This window comes from Anopheles coluzzii, chromosome 3 (assembly GCF_943734685.1).
Source record: "Anopheles coluzzii chromosome 3, AcolN3, whole genome shotgun sequence".
NCBI classification, from domain to species: domain Eukaryota; kingdom Metazoa; phylum Arthropoda; class Insecta; order Diptera; family Culicidae; genus Anopheles; species Anopheles coluzzii.
The window spans coordinates 6,220,852-6,243,704 of NC_064671.1; the positions used below are offsets into that span (position 1 = coordinate 6,220,852).

General features: G+C 45.4%; 2 protein-coding genes across 2 annotated transcripts; one reads left to right on the forward strand and one right to left on the reverse strand.

Moving 5' to 3' along the window:
• The first annotated feature begins 514 nt into the window (after nucleotides 1–514).
• On the forward strand, nucleotides 515–9,085 carry LOC120956449 (toll-like receptor 6). Its single transcript, XM_040377922.2, has 9 exons — nucleotides 515–664; nucleotides 2,441–2,912; nucleotides 3,119–3,279; nucleotides 5,492–5,814; nucleotides 5,880–6,082; nucleotides 6,166–6,412; nucleotides 6,495–7,646; nucleotides 7,713–8,395; nucleotides 8,477–9,085. Exons 2-9 carry the CDS (start codon nucleotides 2,752–2,754, stop codon nucleotides 8,907–8,909), a joined length of 3,363 nt encoding a protein of 1,120 aa, XP_040233856.2. The 5' UTR covers nucleotides 515–664; nucleotides 2,441–2,751; the 3' UTR covers nucleotides 8,910–9,085.
• A 9,995-nt stretch (nucleotides 9,086–19,080) lies between these two features.
• Nucleotides 19,081–21,082, reverse strand: LOC120958645 (smad nuclear-interacting protein 1). The gene is made up of 4 exons (XM_040381588.2): nucleotides 20,794–21,082; nucleotides 20,494–20,718; nucleotides 20,272–20,423; nucleotides 19,081–20,196 (listed from the first exon to the last, which is right to left on the reverse strand). Exons 2-4 carry the CDS (start codon nucleotides 20,595–20,597, stop codon nucleotides 19,301–19,303), a joined length of 1,152 nt encoding a protein of 383 aa, XP_040237522.2. The 5' UTR covers nucleotides 20,598–20,718; nucleotides 20,794–21,082; the 3' UTR covers nucleotides 19,081–19,300.
• Between the last annotated feature and the right edge of the window lie 1,771 nt (nucleotides 21,083–22,853).

The window sequence follows — 22,853 nt, forward strand, 5'->3', positions numbered from 1 at the left end:
TTATAGGATGCGTATAATTTTATAAATAGTTTACTCTTTATTTCACGATTCAGTGGCAACATATTAAATACTTCTTGAAACACGATATTAAAGCTGAAATAGAAAAGAAAGATTATTTAAAAAATTTAATCGAAATATTACAAACCACAAATCTCGCTTTGACATCTCTGATGTAAACAACACGTGCAGGCGAGCTGTTTTTCGAGCAGTTCGAGCGGTCCCTCTGTTTTGCTCGACACTTTATACACACCTTGGTTTTATTCAATTGAGCAAATTCGTGGATTTTCTCAATATTCTTCCTCAAATAATTTCCACGAAGATTATTTTTATTTATTCTCTGAAACAATATGTACATAAACATTAATATTTTTAACATTATCTGTCAACTTTGCACGAACAACCCTAGTGTGGCCCATTCATCTCTTTCCCTTTTGCTATGCTCGTTCGCAACAACATGCCAACAGCATACTTTGCTGCACCGAACAGCTGAAGGAGGGGGATGAAAGAAAGAAAGAAAAAAACACGCACCAGTCCCATGTACGATCAAACACGATCGTCGACTGGTTTAGTCATACTTTCACATTCATTCGGTTCGGATTGCTTTACAGCAGCATTTGGGAGAATAAAGTGGCTGTGCTGATCAAGTGATCGTTTGCAGTGCATTGTATGTATATCATAGCGAATAAAGTAATCTCAATAATTAAGAATTTATCAAGAAACGAAAGTGTACTAGAGTGTTGATTGCATAAAACCAGTTGAAATGTGTCACGAATTGCACGAATTGCATTGGTACAGATCTAATGCCGTAACCAGATTGATCAATTGACTTACTGACACGGATCGAAAATAGTGCCAAATTATGCGTCCGCAAGCCGACCAGTGTTTGGTGCCGATTCGTGCCCGGAATACGTGCTAATGAGTGTCACTTCAAACAAATCCGAAAAGAAGCTCATAACACAATCGACCCACCGCCTCGATTTACTTGCCTGGCATTTCGTGACATTTGGTTTGGCTGCAGCCTTGATAAAGTTTCCGTCGCACGCCACCACCCCGTGGATGTGATGGCGGGGCGCAATGATCGCAACAAGTAAAGCGGTCTCTCTTAGCCGTCTCTTAGTGTGTGTGTGTGTGCGTGTGGGCATAAACAATAATGCCCTGGCGTAATGTAAATCCATACCGTACCGTAATCGTAAAATAAACTCCATTAGGCTGTTCGTGGTGAAATTGATTCGCAAACGGAGAAAGAGAAGCGGAGGAGAGAAAAAAAATGGTCCACGTGCAAAACGTAGTCGTGCGTGAATATCCTCCTTTTTGCGGCCCGTGATCTGTGATGTGAGAAATGTACCACACACCCTCATTATAAAAGGAGTGCTGCTTCTGCACTCCGAAACCGAAGGCGTTCCAGTTAAATGATCCACTAGTATTTGTGTGTGTGTGTGTGGGTCTGTATTGAATTAATTAAACAACAACACCGGGAGACACGTGTGTGATTATGTGTGGCTTCACTGTTAAGCGAATTGCGATTGATATAGGAAAGTGAAACGGCGGTTTGATACGAAAGATTTGCGCGAGCGAACATGTGCGATAAAGCGACGAACCCGCGATGGATGGGTCCGATGAGCGTGAAGGATGATATCGGCTATGATCGATCGGTGCAGATTCCTCTTCGGCCGTGTAGTGAAGTGGATCGATAGTGAAGGGACCGGTATCGGGCAAACCCCTGGCGGCCATTGACTGGGGGCTGGTTCAGACAAGGTGGCCGGTTTTTTGCTAAAGGGAGACGATAATTGATCTGCACTTGATGACAGAGAGCTTGAAGTGTAGAAAGTTACCCTTAGTGGCAATTTAGGGAAAATTAATTTGATTTGTTAAGGTTTCTATCATGTAATCATGGGCGTTTTTCATGACTATGACAAACAACTGCTGAACAGCATTATGGAATTTATAGAGGGCCCTCTTAGACTTCAGCAACACATTTTAGTTGATAACCACGTGCCACACACAAAAATGCTGATTTTTTGCCATTTTTTCTGCCTCTAACGAAGCTTGCAACGGAACCATGAAAGCCATCGCCGGTGAACGGGCGATTTCGAATAGCAATTTATTTTTAGCTCATTTGCTTCGGTTCCGATCGTAGAAAATCAATCATCCTTTGAATGAGACACAAATCACCGTCAGAGAAACGAAATGTCATTTCCTTTGCAAAGAAAAAAAAAAAGATTTCACACAATATAAGGGTCCACACAAAATTGTTGATTGTTTTGCGATCGTAAACATTCGCTACGGTATTTGTTGTGCCACACGAATGGGAACGATCATGATCGCCGATTTAAAGACATAAGAGCAGGGCCGGACTGTGCACAACCGCACCCGGCTAAAGAACTACTATTTTAAGCGCACCGTTCGAACAACCGTACATTTACTTTCCCGTTTCGTACAGCCTGCGTCGTTTCAGCAACAGCGTAAAGTGATCGGTAAAGCCGGAAAAGAGAACAAGCAACGAAACCCTCACCACCGGCCGGCTCCAGGGGGAGGGCGGCATCAACATGCACGTCAAGGTCAGCGAATAATGTGTCCGCACCCAACCCAACACGGTGTTGTTCTGCCAGCAAGTTTTGCGGTTTGCACGGCAGTTGTTGCCGTGAGATACACGACAGTGAATGCCGTGCAGCACAGCTGGATTGATTTACAGTGTGACTGAACCGTTTAACGAGAGAAACGAGAGAAAAAAAACCCTAAGTAAAGCTGTAAATGGTCGCGCATAGAACAATGAAACAGAAACGTGGCGCCCGGCTAGTGAATGGGTTGGGTTTTGTTGTGCTGCTTACGATAGGGTGGGTGTCGGTGTGTCCACCGCCCAGCGCCCACGCCGAGTACGTACCACCTGGACCGAAATACAAATGCCCGGAAAAGTAAGTACGAGAAAAAATGTATTGTTTCATTTATATGCAAATAAACCATGTACTGTAGAACAAAGTGCCATTTTGGGTTGTTACAAAATCAAATTACAACACGCTAATCCCCCTAAACTTAACATCCTTTCAATGGTACACACAATTAGTGCCATCTGGTGAGTAGTAGCAATACTAAACTCATAAGCTTTCCCAATGCTCTTCAGGACGAAGCTTATCTATCCCTGCATCTGCACCCAAGGCACGGACGATGGCATATTCATACAGTGCGAAAACTCCAACCTGGCCAGCCTCTCGGTGGCGTTCATCAATCTGGCCAGCATGAACGTACCGATCGTTCAGCTTCGCCTGCAGCGATGCAAAATCAGTAAGTATTGGAGGCCATGTTGTTTGGCAATCGCTCGAACTCATGCATAATCTGCAAATTTGCCACGAAACCAGGCCAGCCGAAAGAGAGAGAGACAAAGGAGTGCATTTGCACAAATGCAACCCAATCCAATTACTTCACAGCAGCAAATCCATCTGCTTTGTGTGTGCTGCTCTCCATACGATCATCATTGTTGCTCGTTATCTCGTTTTATATGTGTTTTGTCTTCCTCTTATCTCCTTTGCTGCGTAATGTACAGCAATATTGCTATTGTTTTCTCGCTTTTCGCCGTAATGTGTGCAGAGATAAAAAGCGCGATCTTCGCGAGGTCACACTTAAAACACAGGCTCATCGCACCTCACAACACACCTTTGCCCGCGATGCACGAGGGATGGAGGCAAAATTTGGCAAAAATTAAGGTAACGAATTAAGGTGTGCGTGTATGGGGAGGTACACATGACACGGCTGGCTCGTAAATCGTCTAAGGTTGGCTGCACAAACCTTTCGGTTTTTTTGGAATTTTATGTGATTTTTTTCTGCGCATCAAACTGAGACTGACCCTGGAACTTAGTAGTTGCCTTTCATCAACATGATCGAGAAATCGAAATTGTGAGAGAAAATAGTCTCCCTTTTCCCATTGATACGTGGTTCATTTTTCTCCAGCTTTCCCATTTAAAGTAAACGTAACAAGATCATCTGTTGCAGGAAATGACTCTAAACCTAAAACTCATGTACACACAAACTCACACAATTTGTTCGCTTCCATCTCCACTTCTAATTCCCTGTTTGGATGCTTTTTTGTGTCCACTTTGTCCTAATGCTCGTGCTCGTATGAATCGAGCACAAGTACTAGCCCACGCGAAGGGGTGTAGGATGCAGCAAACAATCATCATCATCATCAGAGTGTGTTTGTTGCCGTAATTGTTTTAATACATTTCACTACTATCCCCCCACACTACACCACACTTATGCTTTGTACCGCAACAGCTGAAAGCAATCGGTGCTTTTCGGTGGGAAGAAATAAATAAAAGAAAACAAAAATAGTACCCATGGCAACAGCCACCACCTGAGCCTGGAAAGCCGTTACCCGAGACGCACCTCGTCAGTCGAAGCAAGCGAGGCAAAATGTGGAGCAAGCGCGTGTTTGCGGCTGTTTCGGTTTTCCACTGCAGCTTGTACTTTCCTAACAAGCTTACAATAAGCTCTTTCTTGTCGGAGACGGGGAAAAGGCATAGGGAAAATGAGTGTATGTTGGGTTTAAATGCAGCTTTTCAGGAAATTATGAATAAAAGACCGTCAAGCCTTTTCAGTAAGAAATATAAAACTAACACCAAGCATCTTATCAGCTTCCCAAATCAAACAATCTGTCAGCTAAATTAGAAAGTTTGGTTTTGCATGTAGGTGACACCTCTCCCCCCCCCCCGCCCCTCTCCCTCAAACGCATAGCCCCTCCACCGGGCCTGCCTGCCTATAATGTATGCATACTTCCGGCGAAGAATTAAGAATGCAAATTCAAATCACATGTCTGCAAACATCGCCCCGGACACTTGTTTATGTATTTCATCCATAACGGACCGGCGGCTAAAACTGTGGTTTAGTTTCGTTTTGGATTTAAAAGTGAAATGAATGCCCTCTCCGTCATTTCGGTTGCGATCGAGCCGGTTTACTCACCGGTCAGAGGCTTAACGGAAAGCTCCCTGGCAAAGGGCCACCACCACCGACAAACCCAACCCAAGCAGGTCGCCGAGTCGCTCGAGTGTGACAAGTCTGTGGCCCTTCTGTTGACGAGCTCGATTGACCGGATCATCCGGTCACGGGGAGCTTCCGCTCGCTGCAGAAAAGCGAAAAAAAATATGTCATGTTTACGTTCACGGACACGGATCGTAAAGCGCCACAGCAGTGACAACTTACTCTACTACTAAACGCTTTCATAAAAATAGAAAAAGGGCTGACAGGCCATTTACTTGTTGGTAAAATATGGCCACACCCTTCCGATTGCATCCGTTACAAATGCTGGCATTTTTAATACTGTTTTTTAACTACTTGAGAATCTCTCTTTTATGTCTCTCTCTTTAGTGGTATCGTTTGTGTCTTCCTGTGTTTATGAGTCGAAGGACGTTGGGCGTAACTCAACCATTGATTATCTTAATTCTCGCGAACACAACACTATAATTAGAGCAAATTAACCCCCAACAACTCTTCCTTCCTTTAGAGAACCTCTTCGGCACACTGCTCCACCGATTGCAGGTAAAGCATCTACACCTAACCGACACACCGCTGGCCAGCATAGCGGATCATGCGTTCTACGGCATCAACGACACCCTGCAGGAGCTACATCTTGTCCGCACGGAGATGACACAGTTCCCCACCGAAGCACTCAAAATTCTTGGCCTCCTGAAGGTACTCAACATCGATGGACATAAGATCGAGCTGCTGGCGAAAGGGTCTTTCGCAGGGGCACAGTTCGAGGGTAGTCTGGAGAAGCTGCACCTAGTGAACGGACCACTGACAGAGCTTGCGGCGGACATATTTGGGGTGAGTTGCAAGAAGGAAACATGTAAACGGGGACCCATAAAAGTAATAAAACACATCTTCCACAGAGCTTGAAGAAAGTGAAAACGCTCGATCTGCACGGCAATCAGCTGGGGACGCTTAAGAAGGGACAGTTCAAGGGGATGCGCGAAGTGGAGATACTGGATCTGAGCTTCAACAATCTCACGAAGTTGGACGCGACGCACGTGTCCGACCTGACCAAGATGACCTGGTGCAATGTGTCCAACAATGCGCTCACGGAAATTACTAGGTACTTTCCAAGGAGCTACAGAATTCCCCTCCAATACTTATGTCTGTATATAACACGATATTTCTTTCTTTTCCCCTCCCCAGAGGAACATTTGCCCGTAATACGGTGCTACGTGTGGTAAATATGGCCGCCAATGCTATCCGGAAGATCGATGCCAACACCTTCCGCGGGATGCGCTTTCTGCGACGACTCTACCTGAGCGACAACATGATCAGCGATGTCGGGCGGGGAACGTTCGGTTCGGTGACGCGCATCGGTACGATCGATTTGGCGCGCAATCGCATCAAGAAGGTCGACTTTCAGATGTTCTTCCAGCTGAACTATGTTGAGGTAGGTTGAGGGTCCAAAAGCAAACAAGTAACTTCCTCTACCTAACAACCTATAACGCCTCTTGCCGCCCTCTTGCTTTCAGTTGATCGATCTGGCGGAGAATGAAATAACGGAAATCCAAAAGGACGCCTTCAAAGACCTCTACCTAACGCACATAAACATTTCCCACAACCGGCTGGAAACGATCGAGCCGAAATCGTTCATCAACTGTGCCAACATGACCGTGCTCGATCTGTCCCACAATCTGATCCGCGCCATCCCCCGAACCGCCTTCGACGAGACGACCTACGCGACGGAGTGGATCGTCACGCACAATCTGCTCACCAACATGACCCAGCTGCCCCTCTCGAACATGACCGGGCTGAAGATACTGAACGTTTCGTACAACAATCTCGTCGAGATACCGAAAAACACCTTCCCGAAGCTGTACGAGCTGCACACGATCGACGTGTCGCACAACAACATCTCGCACATCTACAATGCCGTCTTTCAGAACCTGCTCTCCCTGCGCAACCTCAACCTGAGCCACAATGCGCTCGAAAAGATTGGCCCGTCCACGTTCGGCACACTGCCAACGCTGCTCGAGCTCGATCTCAGCTACAACCGCCTGCGGGACATTACGCGAGGCGCGCTGGCCAAAACGACCGGTCTGCGCTTCCTGCACATGCAGCACAACAAGCTGGAGAAGGTGTTCCAGATACCGATCTCACTGAACGAGCTCAATCTCTCGCACAACGAAATAGCGGAAATACCGGAGAAAACCTGGCCCACCATGAACTCGCTGCTCGGGCTCGATCTGAGCCACAATCGGTTGGGGAACAATCTGGCCCGGGGCAGCTTCGCGGGGCTGCTAACCCTGCAGCGCTTGCATCTCGTGTCGAACGGGATCTCCACCGTACCGAAGGATAGCTTCTCCGACCTAGGGACCATGCAGTACCTGTACCTCGCGCACAACAACATATCCGAGCTGCCGAAGGGAGCGTTTGGACGATTGCCCATCCTGTTCGAGGTGCAGCTAACGGACAATGGGTTGGAAACGGTAGCCGACCGGGCGTTCGATGGGCTGCTGCAGCTGCTGACCCTCAACATGTCCCGCAATGTGCTACGGTCCGTTCCGAACGGTGCCTTTTTTGGGTTGGTTTCGTTGCGCCGGCTCGATCTGTCGCACAATCTGCTCACCACGATCGACAACAAGACGCACGGTTTGCTGGACGACTGTCTCAGCCTGGAGGAGGTGAGTTTAGGAGAAAGAAGGGTTTGGAGTAGTAGAATGGTCTTCTGATATGCTCTATCATTTCAGCTCAATCTAAGCCACAATCGGGTTAGTTTCGTCACTAGAAAGACGTTCCCCTCCGATCCGTACATTCCCTATCGTTTGCGATCGGTCGATCTAAGCTACAACACGATGTCGATCGTTACGGGCGACCTGAAGGTCGGCACCGGTACCGTCCATCACTTGAACCTTTCCCACAACAATATCAAAGACATTCGCCCGAACGTGCTGGGCAACCTGACATCGCTGCGAACGCTCGACCTGTCCTACAACGAGCTGACCAAGCTGGAGAACGAAGTCTTCCGAATGCCGGTCAACTTCACCACCCTCCATCTGCAGCACAACAAGCTGAACAACGCGTCGTACGATGCGTTGCTGAAGCTGAGCAATCTTACGCTGCTGGATCTACGCTCCAACGAGCTGACCCGCTTCGAGCCGGAGTTGGTGAAGCGTATGAAGGTTTCCAACCTGACGGTGGCGTTAGGCGCAAATCCGCTGCAGTGTGATTGCTACATGCGACCACTGTTCCACCATCTCCGGTTGCTGCCCTCGATCGGGGCGGTTTACCGGGAGCTGGAGTGTGCTGGGCCCGGTTCGCTTACCGGCGAGCGGCTGTACAACGTGTCCGATGAGCTGTTGGCGTGTGTTCCGGCTGTTGAAGATGACGCCTTCCGTCCGCTGCCGGATCTACGGTTCCGTGAGATTGCTTAGTAAGTGTTGAGTGGAGGGAGGAGAGGTGATCTTGCTATCGACAAAGCGTGTTGTCAACAATTTGTCTTTTTTCCCCACAGCTTCCGCGGACAGCTGGTTGTGAACTGGTACGTTGCCGCCTCGTCCGATGTGGCCGACTTTTACGTGTACATTCGCGACCGTGCGAACAGGATCATTGTCGAGCGGACGGTAGCGTACAGCAGTCGATCGCTTGCGATCGATGGGACGGACATTGTGCCGCAGGGCGATCCCCAGCTGGAGCTGTGCGTGCTGGCCAAATCGAGCGACGGTGCGATCAACTTCCTCGATACGCAGTGCGTACCGCTGCCGGCCGATCTGGAGGCGGTCAAGCGGCAGTACAACGCACAGTACAACTACAAGTACCCGCTCAATCTGGCCAAGGCCAGTGCTCGATCGCGGGCGAGCAGTGATAACGGGAGGGTGGGAAGGTTCAGTACAATTCTGATCCTACTTTTTGCATCATTTGCATCCTCCTCGAAGCGGATATTCTAGCGATATTGAAACAGTGGCGCTGTATTTATTGTGCTCTTCCTTTCCCCAATAATTCTTAAGAACTGCGTCGTGGCGTGACATTAGCTTTAGTGTAATAGAAATTGTATAAAAGCGAGCTTCCAGTGTTGATCCAGTTCCCTAGTGCATGGGGAAACTGTTAGCTGTTAATATAGATTGAGATTATAAAACACGTGTTGTTACTAGTTGTTTTAATGGCTCTTTGCTATCACTTTTCCGATCATGGCAGGCATTTACTTTCACTTTTACAGAGTCACAGACACAGCAACAAAGGAGTGACACAGTCGTTTAGGAGTGCTAATTGGTTGCTGAAGCAGTCGTTTGGTGTTTGTAAGATTGGACCCAGCTGCTCAATTGTAAGGCACAAAAGGCACAACCAGTCACGCCGTTGAACACCGATAACTACCGACTTCCTGAGTTTGGAAAGCATAATTAAAAAAAACCCCCTCTTATCCTCGCGAATCGCCAAAACTATTCGTCATGGGTCACGGTTACCGGTGCGTCACCACTGCAAAATGTATGCAAGTGCGAAAATACTAATCACTGACGTTGGCACTGGCAGTTAAAGTATCTCTTTTTGGAAAGATTTCGCTTCGAGTGCCACTCTGGCTGGGAGGGGGGCAATTAAATGGCTCAAAAGGTTGCAGAGGTTTTGCCATTTGACGTGGTTGAATGATAAACGAACGGGCTGGCTTTTACGACGATGACACCACCGACGGTTGACTTCTGTGAGGTGCTTATGAACGGTTGGATAGAAAGTGTTGATTTATTTGTATTTTGGAACAATTATCAACTCCACTCACTAAAGGGAACTAATTTGATGATGTAGACAGAGTGGAGAAACGAGCAGAAAGATCAAAGCATTTTGTTAAAATGTTTGAAAGTTAAGCGCCTGAAGGTATGCAAGCTAATGTTGTTTGCATTGCATGAAGAATGGTATCATATTTGAAATAAAGGGCACGTTAAAAACATAATAGAATTGTCGAATAAATGTTTCAAAAAAAGCAAAAAAAGACAAAAAAAAGGTAAAAAATTGTATTTAAATTACATCACCCAACACAACGGCCATGGTATTATTTTGTTATCCCATTTCTTTCACAATCATTTGCAGTGAAAATGCAAAACTAAGTAACTATTTACGCTTCCGCAAATTACAAACGGCACAACAAGAGGGAGCACAAAAGTACCCTAACACTTGCAAATATACATACAACCAACGCCTCCACCGCCACTTGACGGAAGGAAAGAAAACGAAAGAAACACCTTGACAAAACTATTCCGCACCGGGCGGGGTTTTGCTCCCCCCTGTCCCCGTGTGTTTCTTGCTGGCAAAACCGGATCCGGATGCCATTTTACACCCCGCACCCTTGTTGGTTGTTGGACTGCTAGAGACACAAATACACACACACAATTCTGACGGAGGCAACAAAAGCAATAACGAACGACGACGGCGACGACGACAGCGATGGTGGCGCGACTGGCAAAAACTGACAAAGAGAAGACGAGTGATTGTTTTCCTGGTTTTTCTTTGGTCCTTTTGGTGGGGATGGGGAGGCCTCAGTGTCATCGCGGAAACGGGAAAACAGCAACTCTGTCACCGGGAAGGAAAAACATTTGCCACCATTATTCAACCATCGGTTGGGGTGGAGGAGTATAGGGGAGAGGAGAGTGTTTCGCAGCAGAAAAGCAGGGAAGAATATGCGCCGTAGCAGTAAGGTTTGGAGTGTTTAAGTTTGAAATTTTGAATAAAGTATCTTTGCTCTCGTTTGTGTTGGAAAATTGTTTTTTTTTTCAGACACGGAATTGAATATTCCAAAATGTTAAAAAAAAATAAAATAAAAAGCTACAAACAAATTTGTAGTGAAAATCCAATTAGATTTGATTACGATTAGAATTAGATGAATTCAATTTTATACAAATATTCTGCTTCTGATATTTTCTTAACTTACATTACTTTCTAAAACTACTCTTGGTTAGAATATTACCACTCAGAGCATAATAACACACACAATTACTAAGCTACTAATGAAAAAAAATTCACCATTCAAAGGCTTCTTCTAATTTACTACTCACCACTACATTGTATGACCTTTTCTGCGTTAAATTACATTTCGCAATGCCACATATTCGCTCAATTCATTCCCCCATTTCACATCTTCCCTTTTCGCTTCACCCTTCTCCTCTTCCCAGCGCATATTGGTACTTGGTTTTGATTAAACTTAACCTTACCAACAACACCTTTTTGGGGAGGAAACCAATAAACCGTCCCAACACTCTCCGTACCAAACAAAAAAAAATCTGCTTTTTTCTTCTCGCCGCGCAGTATCTTCTCGCCAGAAGAATAAGTAAAGAGCGGAACAAAGCGACCACCAAATTACACCCAACCCAGGGAAGGATGGAGAAAGGAGTGTCGAAGAGGCGAGAAAAAGTTAATGAAAATTTGCAATTTATTTTGCTCTCCACTGGCAGGATTATACTCGATGCAGGAGAAATACCAAGAGGACCACAGTGGTGGTGGAACTATAAGAAGATTACATCTTTGTTTCTTTATTACAGAAGATTTGTGAGAATACTATGGGGCGGTCCCGTGGTACAGTCGTCAACTCGAACGACTCAATAACATGCCCGTCATGGGTTCAAGCCCAGAGTGGACCGTCCCCCCGTAGCAAGGATTGACTTATCTGGCTACGTGGTAATGAATTAAGTCTCGAAAACCTGTATAGACCAGCATGTCCGCGTAGGACGTTACGCCAAAATCGAAGAACTATATTTAAGAAATAAAGTTAATCGCATTAATGAAGAAATAAAGCTAATCGCGGATACTAATTCTATCACATTAATTTCCCAAAATAACTGCATCCCGGTTTACAGAGCTGCAAGCGCACCAAAATGGATCAACTTTTTAGCTCATCCTCCTAACCAGGTTTGTATGCAACTGTTTCTGCAAATATGTCTCGTTTACCCGCACACTAACCTCAAAAGCTCGCCAGCAAACATGTTATTAACTTTTACATCCATTTTGCTCGAAACAACAAAACCCTAGCGTCCAAACAATCGGTACACCGCATCATGATCCCCCCTACCACACAGGCACACACACACAAACAAAGAACGTGAATTTCACTAAGCCATCTCGACCATATCGAAGACAAACAAAGCAAGCGGTGAGCCAACCGGGCGACACACACAAAAACAAAGCATCATTTCCGCTCCAACAGGACCAACCAGGGGGGGATAAAGGGGGATGGAAAATCCAAGCTTCCCCCCCGTATTGTACCATCATTCCACTTTCTAATCCATCCTAAAATTGTCATCGACATCGATCGGTCGGTCGTCGGGCAACAAATTCTCATCATCATCATCGTCGCCGTCCTCCACAGGATTGCAAACATTAATCTACACTCCACAAACGCGTTTACAAACGCAATTCCTGTTCATGATTTCTTTTACCGTGCCCGTGCTCCTCTGCCACTCTTGTGGCCACCTTCCTTTCCTTCCGGTGTGCTGCCCGCGGACCAATTGATTGTTGCATGGCATAACAAAGAAACTCGCTGGCTCCTGTTGTCGGAGAAGAGAAAATCGGCACAGGGCACTTTACAATCTGATGCGGCCGGCGGTCCTCTCCCCGTCGTCCTCTGGAGCTACATCATCCTGCGCCATCTTTCCGAACTATCGTCACACACAAACGCACAGTACACAAAAAAAGGGAGGCAATTCTCCCATTGAAACGTTGAACCACACCGGAGAAAGGTAAATAGATAACCTACAAATCAATTCTATTACTTCGCTTGTATGTGCACACACACACACGCACACGCACACAGAGATTGTGTTGGGGTTTAATGTGAAAATTTTCGCAACAAATTTCATTACATCCCGTGTACCCAACGCACTCCGCACAGTACACTCGGCCTTATGTAAGGACCTCATCTCCATTCAACCTCCACCAAACGTGCGGCTATGTAAAAGAGGCAACACATAAATGTAAGCGCCACCAGCACACAACTACACCCACCGAATTACATAGCAACACAGTACGCGCCTACTTGTGTACGTACCTTGCACAACCTCTAGGCACCAGTCGGTAGTTGTGTGCGTGTGCCGCAACAGGACACCCTTCACCGGAACACCGGGCGAACGCCTAAAAGTAGCCAGCCAATAAGAAGCTCTCTTGTAATGGCGAGACGACGCCATGGGATGCGCGTGTTTGGTTGGCGTCGTCTCGCTTTCTCACACACCGCAAATAGACGCGGCACCACTGGTTTGCCAGTGTATTGGTGTACTACTTACCTCGTGGCGGCATCTGCCTTGAGCGTCCTGTTCCGCTTCCACTCCACGGGATCTTTGCGCTGGAACGTACGTGTGCGTGGCTTGAGCTGTGTGGTGTGTGTGCAAAAGTCGGCAGCTTTTTCGCCTGCTTCGATGGTGATGCCCGCCGCGTCGTTAGGTTTGCTCCTCGATCCGGAAAAACAATCCGTCGGAAGGCGATGCAGCAGGCGATGATAAAAATAATAACACAATTTTTGCTTTGCGCAAAATATTTTCTAGCCCTTTGCTATACGTACGGCAAAGATTCCTCACGTACACACACCAACACACGCCGTATTATCTGGAAGAATTTCGTGTTCGGTGTTGTTTCCTTCCGTTCCGTTTGTTGGAGGTAGGTGATAGTAGTGATAAAACAAAAGAACGAACGAATGGAACGAACCAGGGAAAGGTAGTACTGGATCGGAGGAAGTTGTTCCACATGGCACGTAAAGGGAAACAATTTTCATACATTTTTTCTCTTTCTTTTTCTTTTAGTCGAAAAGGTTTAGTTGCTTTAGCTAGAAGTCTAGAAGCTTACTGGCGGGCATCCGGGAAAATTCAATAATGAAAAAAAACTACTACTGCTTTTTTCGCCGCCATTACAGCCGGTGTTTAATGTGATAATATTTAAATAGTAGCGAGAAAAGAGTTTTAGAGGACAGGAGCAGACAAAGGAGTTGAGGACGAAGGGCTGAATTGGATGGCGCAAACAAAAAGGTAAGAGTATTACTTATTGCAGTATATAAAAGTATTTATTTTATAGTTTTCATATTCAACGGCTAATTTGTAGGATGTATCTTTCCTTAAAATTATTAATATCATTACACTGTTTTTTGGGTCAATTTCAAATGTTAACAGTCAATATTCAACACTAGCGAGATGTTTTTCAACAGCACAGGTGTCACAAACACTTGACAGCTGTTGACAATCATCTGGCGAGCGGGGAATAATGCTGTCAATAGTTGAAACTGATTAAGAAACCGGTGAAATAAATCACTTAAAATTAAATGAAATTTTAATAACATTGTTAACCAATTGATAGGAGCAATTTGTTACTTACTGTTTCATGCTTATTTTGTTTGGTGTGCCATCTCTTTGGTGGAATATTCCCTTTGAAAGATGATTGTCTTTGGAATCAAAGCGCAAGCAATTCAGGTTTTTCCGTTTAACTAAATCAAATATCAAAACATCAACCATCTTAGCATCTTAGCATTAAACGAAAACGAGAATTTCTCTACAAGTTCACCGGCATACCTGCAATCATACCTACTCGGGCACAAAAATCCACTCCACAAATTCCTTCAAGCCCCACGCTCGCGATCTAACGCAACGTCTATCGTCGGCGCCTGGACCATCGGAGCGCGTAATAACAACCATCCGCAAAAAACCAGCGCCTCGTGATCATCATCTACCACCTTCGCGCTGGACCTTAGAGTGGAGGAAATTACGTTCTTCCTCCCAGTAATTTAGCACGGCACGAGGTAAAGAGGTAGGACAAAGGCCCTTGTTGCACGTGTCGGAATCGATTATGGGCGGAATATTGTCACGCCATTCTTCGCTTGACTTGCTTTATTGAGTAGCCTGCCAGCCCCGGGGGCTAGTGTTGGATACTTCATCCTTGTATTTGATTTTGAGCATGTAAAAAGGGATGTTGTCCGTGGTAACACACATGCCAGACAATAGTCCACCGTATATGCCTACTTAGATACGCCAAAAAGCCTCCCCGTTTCCGCTTGCAATCTCTCAAAATAACCGGTAATTATTTGGACCATTTCCTACGCCTCAACAAACAAGTAAATCCGGTGAAGTCCGAAGTGTGTGAAAGTGAAGGAACACAACAGCGCTCTAAACAACGTTAGTAATTCATCTCACTTTGGTGTCTTACACTCGCGTTGCACAGCAAAAATGGCTTTCTTTTCCTCCTTTTCCACAATTCTAGACACACACACTTTGAAATAATTGCTCTTTTTGATGTTTGAGGCGTGTGTGCGGGAAGAAAAAGGCGAATAATAAAATTAAACTTAAACGCCTCTCCTTAACGCGTAATAGTTTTAATAATGTTGTTCTGATGACGATGATTCTTTGCGCCGGGAAAGGATGATGATGAATTAGGATTTGGCGTAAATGGTGTATGATGAATTATGAAGTGCTTGTTAGGGCGTGAGAGAAGAAAATTCATCCACAAAACTGCACCAAACTACCAAACCAAGCCTACCCAAGAGGTGACTATAATAAGCGAAATTCTTCTTCAGCTTTTAATGGACACACAGAAAGCAGGAAGACACTCTTCATTGGCAATAGACAGGCCCCGAAAGAGCCAACATCGCATTAGCGCGGACATGCTTATAATTAAATACTTTATTTTCATATTTGTTTTACGACACTTTACAACTACTGCTGCTGCTCTTGCTGAGGACCGGAATAGGGATCGTTTAATAATTTCACAAACATTCACTGGGAAGGGTGGTGTTAGTGTCTGTGTGTGAGTGTGTTTGATTGCAGTTGAAAAAGGGATTAAGTGTGGTGTGATGGTCGCTTTTTGATACCCGCTTTTCACCGCATCCCCGGCCTTAATGGCTTATGCTCTCTGCTCACCCCCTTGTTGGCCCTCTCTCTCTCTCTCCTTCTCAAAGTGGTTAATGATTTATGCCGCTTTATTAAATTTCCTAATCGTCGGTAATCCCGTTGACAAATAGTAGTCACAACTGTGCAACTGTACGAGCGGGCGAGAGGGGTGTGAGGAACAGATCACCGGAATTGGTGCGGCAAAAGCAAAAGCCCAAAAAAAGGGGGAGGAAAACCTCATCATAATCAACCACCCGACTGACTATCTGTGAGCACAATTCGGCGGGTGACAACAAAAGGCGTAAGGGGGAGGGGTGTGTGTGTGTTTTTATTGATATTTGTAGCAAATATCACCCGAAGTGGCATTTATTTGGCACCATTATTTGAGATATGGGATATGGAACGTTTGGACTTATTTTATTTTGTGAACCATACCATATGGATTCAATGATTGCTCTCATTGCTGATGATTGAGGGGGAGGTTTCTTTTTCTTCGGGGTCACGATTTCGTTTGTTAATCTGGTGCTAATCTGCTTCAAATTATTACTACCGTATGGTGGTGTTGTTGAGTGATGGTGCCACGGTTAGAGAGACAGCAAAAGTTGCCATTTTTTGGTTAAAAATAATTCCATACATTCTTCGAATGAACATTGCTCTTTTACAGCAACGGCTAGATCAACACTACTAATCTCTTGACAGACGGGAAAGTAAAACAAAAACCCCATCTTTTCGCTTCATAATATACACCCACCCCTCACCACCTCCGCCTCCGAAAGTGAGGCACAAAAAGTGTACACAAATCTACTGCAGGACTTTACAAGAGTTTTATTTTTCTTCGCCTGCATACACAGAAGAGCACCACTGTTGACTCTGCTTCTTGTTGTGTTGGAAGGCATAGAGTACACATACACATACACACACACAGAGATCTTCCTCGGTGAGGCAAACTTTCAAGAGATCTTAAGATTATGTGCCCGAGAAAAACAACCAACCCCGAATGGCAATGGCAAAGGCATCCAACGGTGTGGGACGGGGAGCTTACGATAAGAGTCAAACAAAACAATGAGAAGAAGAGAAAAAAAGAAATACTTTGCACTCGAGAGCTTACCGGGAGGAGCGCATCCTTTGGGGGGGCATGGCCGCTGCCACTGCCACGTGCACATACAAAAGGGCGCGCAGAAGCTGTAACGTAATCCGCTCAAAAGTTCAAGCAGAAGACGGGTGGGGCGATGTAACATGTGCAGTAAGGTTAGAGTGGAGTTTGTGATAAAATATACTCAAATAATGATTTTTCTATCGTTAAGTTGAAAAAGGTTAAAGAAAAACCTCATTTCAGTGTAAAACAGATGCTAGAAGATGCAAAAACAGTGTGAACTGTTGTGTCAATTGCATACTTTTAGGCGTATATACTTGCAAAGACTTTGTACGCGGTGTGTGGCGTGTATTGTATTCGTTTCAAATCCCTTTACGTAACTTGAACTGACCCAACCAAATCCTCGGGGCCTTTTTCCATCTCCTGGGCCAAGCCAAGCGCATCTCTCCTGCTGACCTGCAGCAAACCTTGCCCACCCAAAAACTTGTTCGATTGAATACTTCCGTAAACATGATTTGTTTACCCGCGCTTTGCTGCCACGAGCCACTTCACAATCGACTTTGGCTATACACATCGATTGTGTTTGGCCCTTTTGGGGAGAGATTTCCCCCTGCCCGGCACATATTCAGGCCAACCAGAAAAGTGGCACATGGTGTCCGGCCATTGGAAAATAGCTTCCAATAATAATTTAAAGGTTGTTTTTATCGTTTGCACAGTACTTAGGTAAGAGTTTTAAGAGCTCCCGCTAGGCCTATGGGAAGAGAGGAAAATACACGAGAAGGGGGGGGGGGAGGGGTTCGGTTCCATTGTTGTTCGTTTGTGTATTTTGCGCAACAATTTCACCTTCGCGCATACGCAAACAATGAGGAGGAGATGATTCGAAGCATGATATTATAAAAAGGATAGGAATCGAACACAGATTTGCGTGGAAAAATCCCTACCCTTAAAGTAAAACTACTTTGCTCAAGTAGATGATGTTCGATGATGTTTTGTTTTCGTACAATTTGTCGCCATTTATTCATACCACCCTTCATCCCCCGAAAAGAGCAATTTTGAGCGTTATTCTTTGCCATTTTTATGCTCGGCAACTGTACCCTTAAACACCTGTCTCCTTCTGGAAGCGGTTTTCGCTGTCCTTTTTTGCTCGCTTGTGCTTGTGTGCTTGAGCAGAACAATCCACGGAAAAAGATCTTTGGTTCTTAAGTGTTGCCCCCAACAAGTATCGCTTAAGCAAATAATACGCCGGCCGAGACTGAATCGGTAGCAATCATCATGCATAATGCACCCACAGTTTGGCAAACCCACACACACGTATAATTCCGTAGCATCAATTGCAAAATAAATTCCCCGACCCAACCCCCTGGGCCTTCTCCCATGAGTTTCTGTGCACTTGACAAGACGCGGGGAAAATAACCGAACCGACTGAACGACGAGTGGTGCATAATTGAAATAACTCAAACGAATCGAGATCTCAAAACTCAACAGCCACGCTGCAGCAGCGGCAGCAGCAGCATCCCGCATCGATCCCGAAATGTGGTCCATTAATGCCTCCTAAACCAACTGTTATACTTTCGCCATGAAGCCTCTCGCTCTTACTCTGTCCGTGATGAAGCTGGAAGTGATGAAAATACGCGCACAGACACACGCATAAAGAGGAAAAATAGGAAACCGAGACACTGAAGCGACACCGAAGCTAGTAGCTTTGTGTGTGGTGGGTGCATAAAATAAAAAAGGGAAACATTATTCAAGCGTAGGCAAAGCTTCCGGTGGAACGGTGGCTTCATGCGGTGGGCACACCCAGCACCAGGAGGTCGGTCAGACGCTCTACCTTTTTTGCTGTGCCTTGCCGTTCTCGTTTTCCCCCCGTTTTGCACGACACAATCCCTAATCCTGCGGATTCGCCCGTTTGCCTTGTTCCGCTTTGTGTGCCCGTTCTTTCTGTGTGTGTGCGCGTGTTTGTGGGGCGCAAATTTTTCAAGTGCACTTTTTAACTACCGTCATTGTTCGGCTGTGAAGTGGAGAGAATAACACACACACACACAGCAAGGGCAATGTGCTAAGCAGCTCCTGCGGTTGTGTGGTTGTGAGGCAAGCGAAGGAAAGGAAGAAAGAAGGATATGCTGCTCTATAATATTTTATGATTTTTCTTTACGCTTAGTGTGAAAATTAAACATTCCCTGCGAAGCGTGCAGTTTATGCATTTTATTCAGTTTTTACCTCAGTTTCTTTTACAACTTCATGTTACCATAGTTGTGAAGCATTTGTGCTAAACTGAAGAGTATTTTATACAAATCAAAACGTTTCTTTTCCTCCCCTCATTGTCTAAAACAAGTGTCACGTTCGGCACAGCAACACTGATATGCACTGCCGGACACCAGCAAAACGGGTAACAAAAAGTAACACAATATTACTTTTCCTCCTCCTTCACCGACACCCCAGCCGGACGGTCCTTCCCCGCCGGTGACGCATCTAGTCCCTCGTCCTCCTCATTATCCTCCTTGCTGTTCTCGTGCAGCAGCACATACTCGCGCGAGCTGAACGCAAACTTGAGCACATCCTTCTCGTGCAGCTCGTAATAGCGTTTTGGGTCAATTTTCTTATTATTCACAAACGTACCGTTCGAGGAGTCTAGATCTATTATGTACGGCCGGACGCGTTGACTTTTCGTCCCGTCCACCCGCTCGTACGGTACCAGCCGGTACTGCAACACGGCATGCTGCTTCGAGCAGGACGGATGGTCAACGGGCAAATCGCACACCTTTCGATCGCGCCCAATCAAGTAGCAGCTCTGCCGGTGAATGTACAGCGTCGGCAGGGCCTGTTCGCCCTTGAACGGGTACAGGCGCCAGCGACGCTTGGGTTTGCGGGCACCGGGCGGTTCCGAATATGCAATAACGACACCATTTACCTTGTTCGTTTCTTCCGTCAGCTTGCCCGACAGACCAAAGTCGGGCTTTTGTTTTTCCACCGGAGGAGCATCCTCATCCTGCTGTTCCTGCTTTACTTTGTCATCTCGTCGCTTGCCCCACTGGTGGTCGTTGCCTTCCCCGTCGCTCTTGTTTTTTTCCTCCTTTATGTTCGCTCTACCCATTTTGGGCCGGTCCCGGCGGTCTTGGTTCGGTGCGGACGGCGGTCTCCTATCGGTGGGCGGTTTGAAGGGGCTGCGGCTGCGTCTGCGATAGTTGTCACGTCCACCCTGGCTGTCACGGGATCCGCTTGGCTGCGCGTCTCGGCGATACTGTTGTTGGCTGGATCCGGGTCGATCAGACTGCCGGGAGCGATTCTGGTCTTCTCTTCTATCATCTGGATCAAAAATAAATTGTAAAATCTCTCTTCCACAATGACCATATTGTACGGTGGTTGTTTTTACAGCGTTACCTTGATATTTCGAAGTCGTCTGTTCCCGGTCTCTGTTGTTATCCCTGTGATAACTTTTCTTCTCCTCCCATCTGGACCGATCACGGGATGATTTCTCACGACCGGACTCAGCGTAATCGTCGTAGGTGCGTTCCGCGGAATCCGACCGGTGTCTGAGCATAAAACATACAACATTTAACAACACACAAACAAACACATAAACATGCAAGTGGAGCAACTTACTTGTGCTTTGAGCGGTTGCGGTTTTTATGATCCTTGTACGGTAGCTCATCGCTACTATCATCATTTGTTTTGGAATAACCGGACGATTTTACTTTCCTGCTCATTGTGAGCTGCTCCTTGTGTGCTTGACCTCACAAATTAGGTTTTTACTTTCCCTTTTGAAAAGCGTCTTTACATTCCCGACCGGAACAACGAATTGTTTGAGTGCAGGGGCGCAACCAAATGCTTTAAATTTTGAGGAAATTGAACCACTGCGTTATTCCAAAACCCCAAAATACTTTAAAGATTAAGTAATACAACCTAGCACAGTGTGGAAATGCTACGAAGCGACCGGAGCGAGTTGTTATTCTGCTCTAGTTTTCCCTGTCTTGGAGCACCTGAATTGTTTTGATTTCGTAGCTAAATTTGGCAATATATTTCCTTCACTTCATTGGCAACCACACGGCAGACGCTTTCCCTTTCAGAGCACAGAATTTGCTAAACGAAATTCAACGCAAAACACAGTTAAATAAACCGATTAATTCCTTGAAAAAAGGATACGCAGCCTCGGCGGCATTGTTTATGTTATTCTGTTCTGGGCTATTTGACACACGGCTTCAAAGCCATGCGAGCTGTCAAAACTGACAGCTGATTTGCACGGGCGCTGTGGCGGCGCTATGTCGAGTAGAAACGAGCGCGACACATCAGGCAACTTCAAACATTTAGATTGAGACGTTGCATTAGGATATCCAATATTTATTTCTAGGACAAACAATAACGAATGCGTAGATATAGATGATACAATAAATCACATATATTTTGTCGACAAACCATTAACAATTAACGAGCACAAAATAACAAATGTTTATACAAGAAAATTTAAAAACATATTCAAGTAATAGATGAACCTTTAGCTTGATATCGTGCTGAACGAAATGATTACATTTTTGTTAAACCAAACTCAACCAATCCATCCCTTTTCATGCCGGTAGCTGCTGAAGAGCATCAAAACTTCAAAAAACTCTGCGCTTCTTCTCTTTTCGCTCCACAAACAACACCACAGACGCAAGCCAAATTCCATCCGCAAGGACGACTGCAATGAATGAAAAATCGTTCCTTCCTCTCCACGTACATACGCATTAAACTGGTCTTGGTGCGTTTTTAAGTAGGATAGGATTATCGCTTTTATTCTACCCCACCGACAGTGCAGGGATAACACGCAGAGTGGGTAGGTAACGAGGATGTGTGTGTGTGCTGTACCTATTGTAAGGACTTCCCTACCATATCGAGGCTGTTCCGGGGAATATAAGCAACAATCAACTGTCGAATCGAGAAAAGAATCAAAAGCCCCATGGTACCGGGCACAGCCGAAATCGAGCGGAACAATTTTGCCTCGCTGGTTTTGGGAAACGGGATGAAAACGGGCCCCGGTACACGATTGCCGACTGGTGTCATTGTTGCTGCCGATTGTTGTCCAAGTGGGCGATAAGGGTTCGCGCACCAGGCTGGAAAAGGTAGGGAAAACGTTATGCACCAAACAAAAAAAGGGCCACAAGTCGATAAGTGTCGTGGGTGAGACTGAAACCAAAAATAAATGAAAACACAAATTTGATACGGTCGCTTTGACACTTGGTTTGTAATGATTGGCTGAAGTGCAAAACAAGCTAACGGTTTGCTTGTTACAAGGTAAGGACAGTGATTTTGTTTGGTTGCGTAAGCTTACACGCATCCATTAGCACCGGTGGAGAGGGATAAGGCTAAAGGGGAAGCGGTACGTGGATTAAGATTCGCGGTTGATCTCAAACGCCATCGAAGCGAAAAGATAATACGGTGGATTATAATTCTCTGACAAATGTACTGATAAAAGAAAAAAAGAAAGACATACATTCACGTATAAGTTTATACTTTCCTGTTACTTCGACCCTACTTAATAGTAGGCCATACGACCATACAAAATATTAGGCTACGCTCTAGTAATCGTAGTAAACAGACAGACAACTAATGACAATTGTTCAGTCAATTAATTTAATTCGACAATTCTGACCTTCAATTATGCTATTTTAATATTACATGATAAAAGAAGATCTTTGGGTCCAATTGATTAGCAGTTAAAATAAATCAGAGTAAGGATAATGATCAAATTTGATTATTAGAGAGAAAGCCACAGAATACGTCCAAATCTTATTCTCAAATTTAACAAATTTGTATTAACATATGAAAATTGAAATAAATTCGAATAGAATTTTCCATTTAGGTTCAATCGTTTGCCATCAATTTCATCCTACATTCACCAATACACCAATACAAATCAATCGCCTCCAGACCGACTCCTTTCACAGTTTAATTATCAAGCTTCCAGAGCACACACTCATCCAGCACAC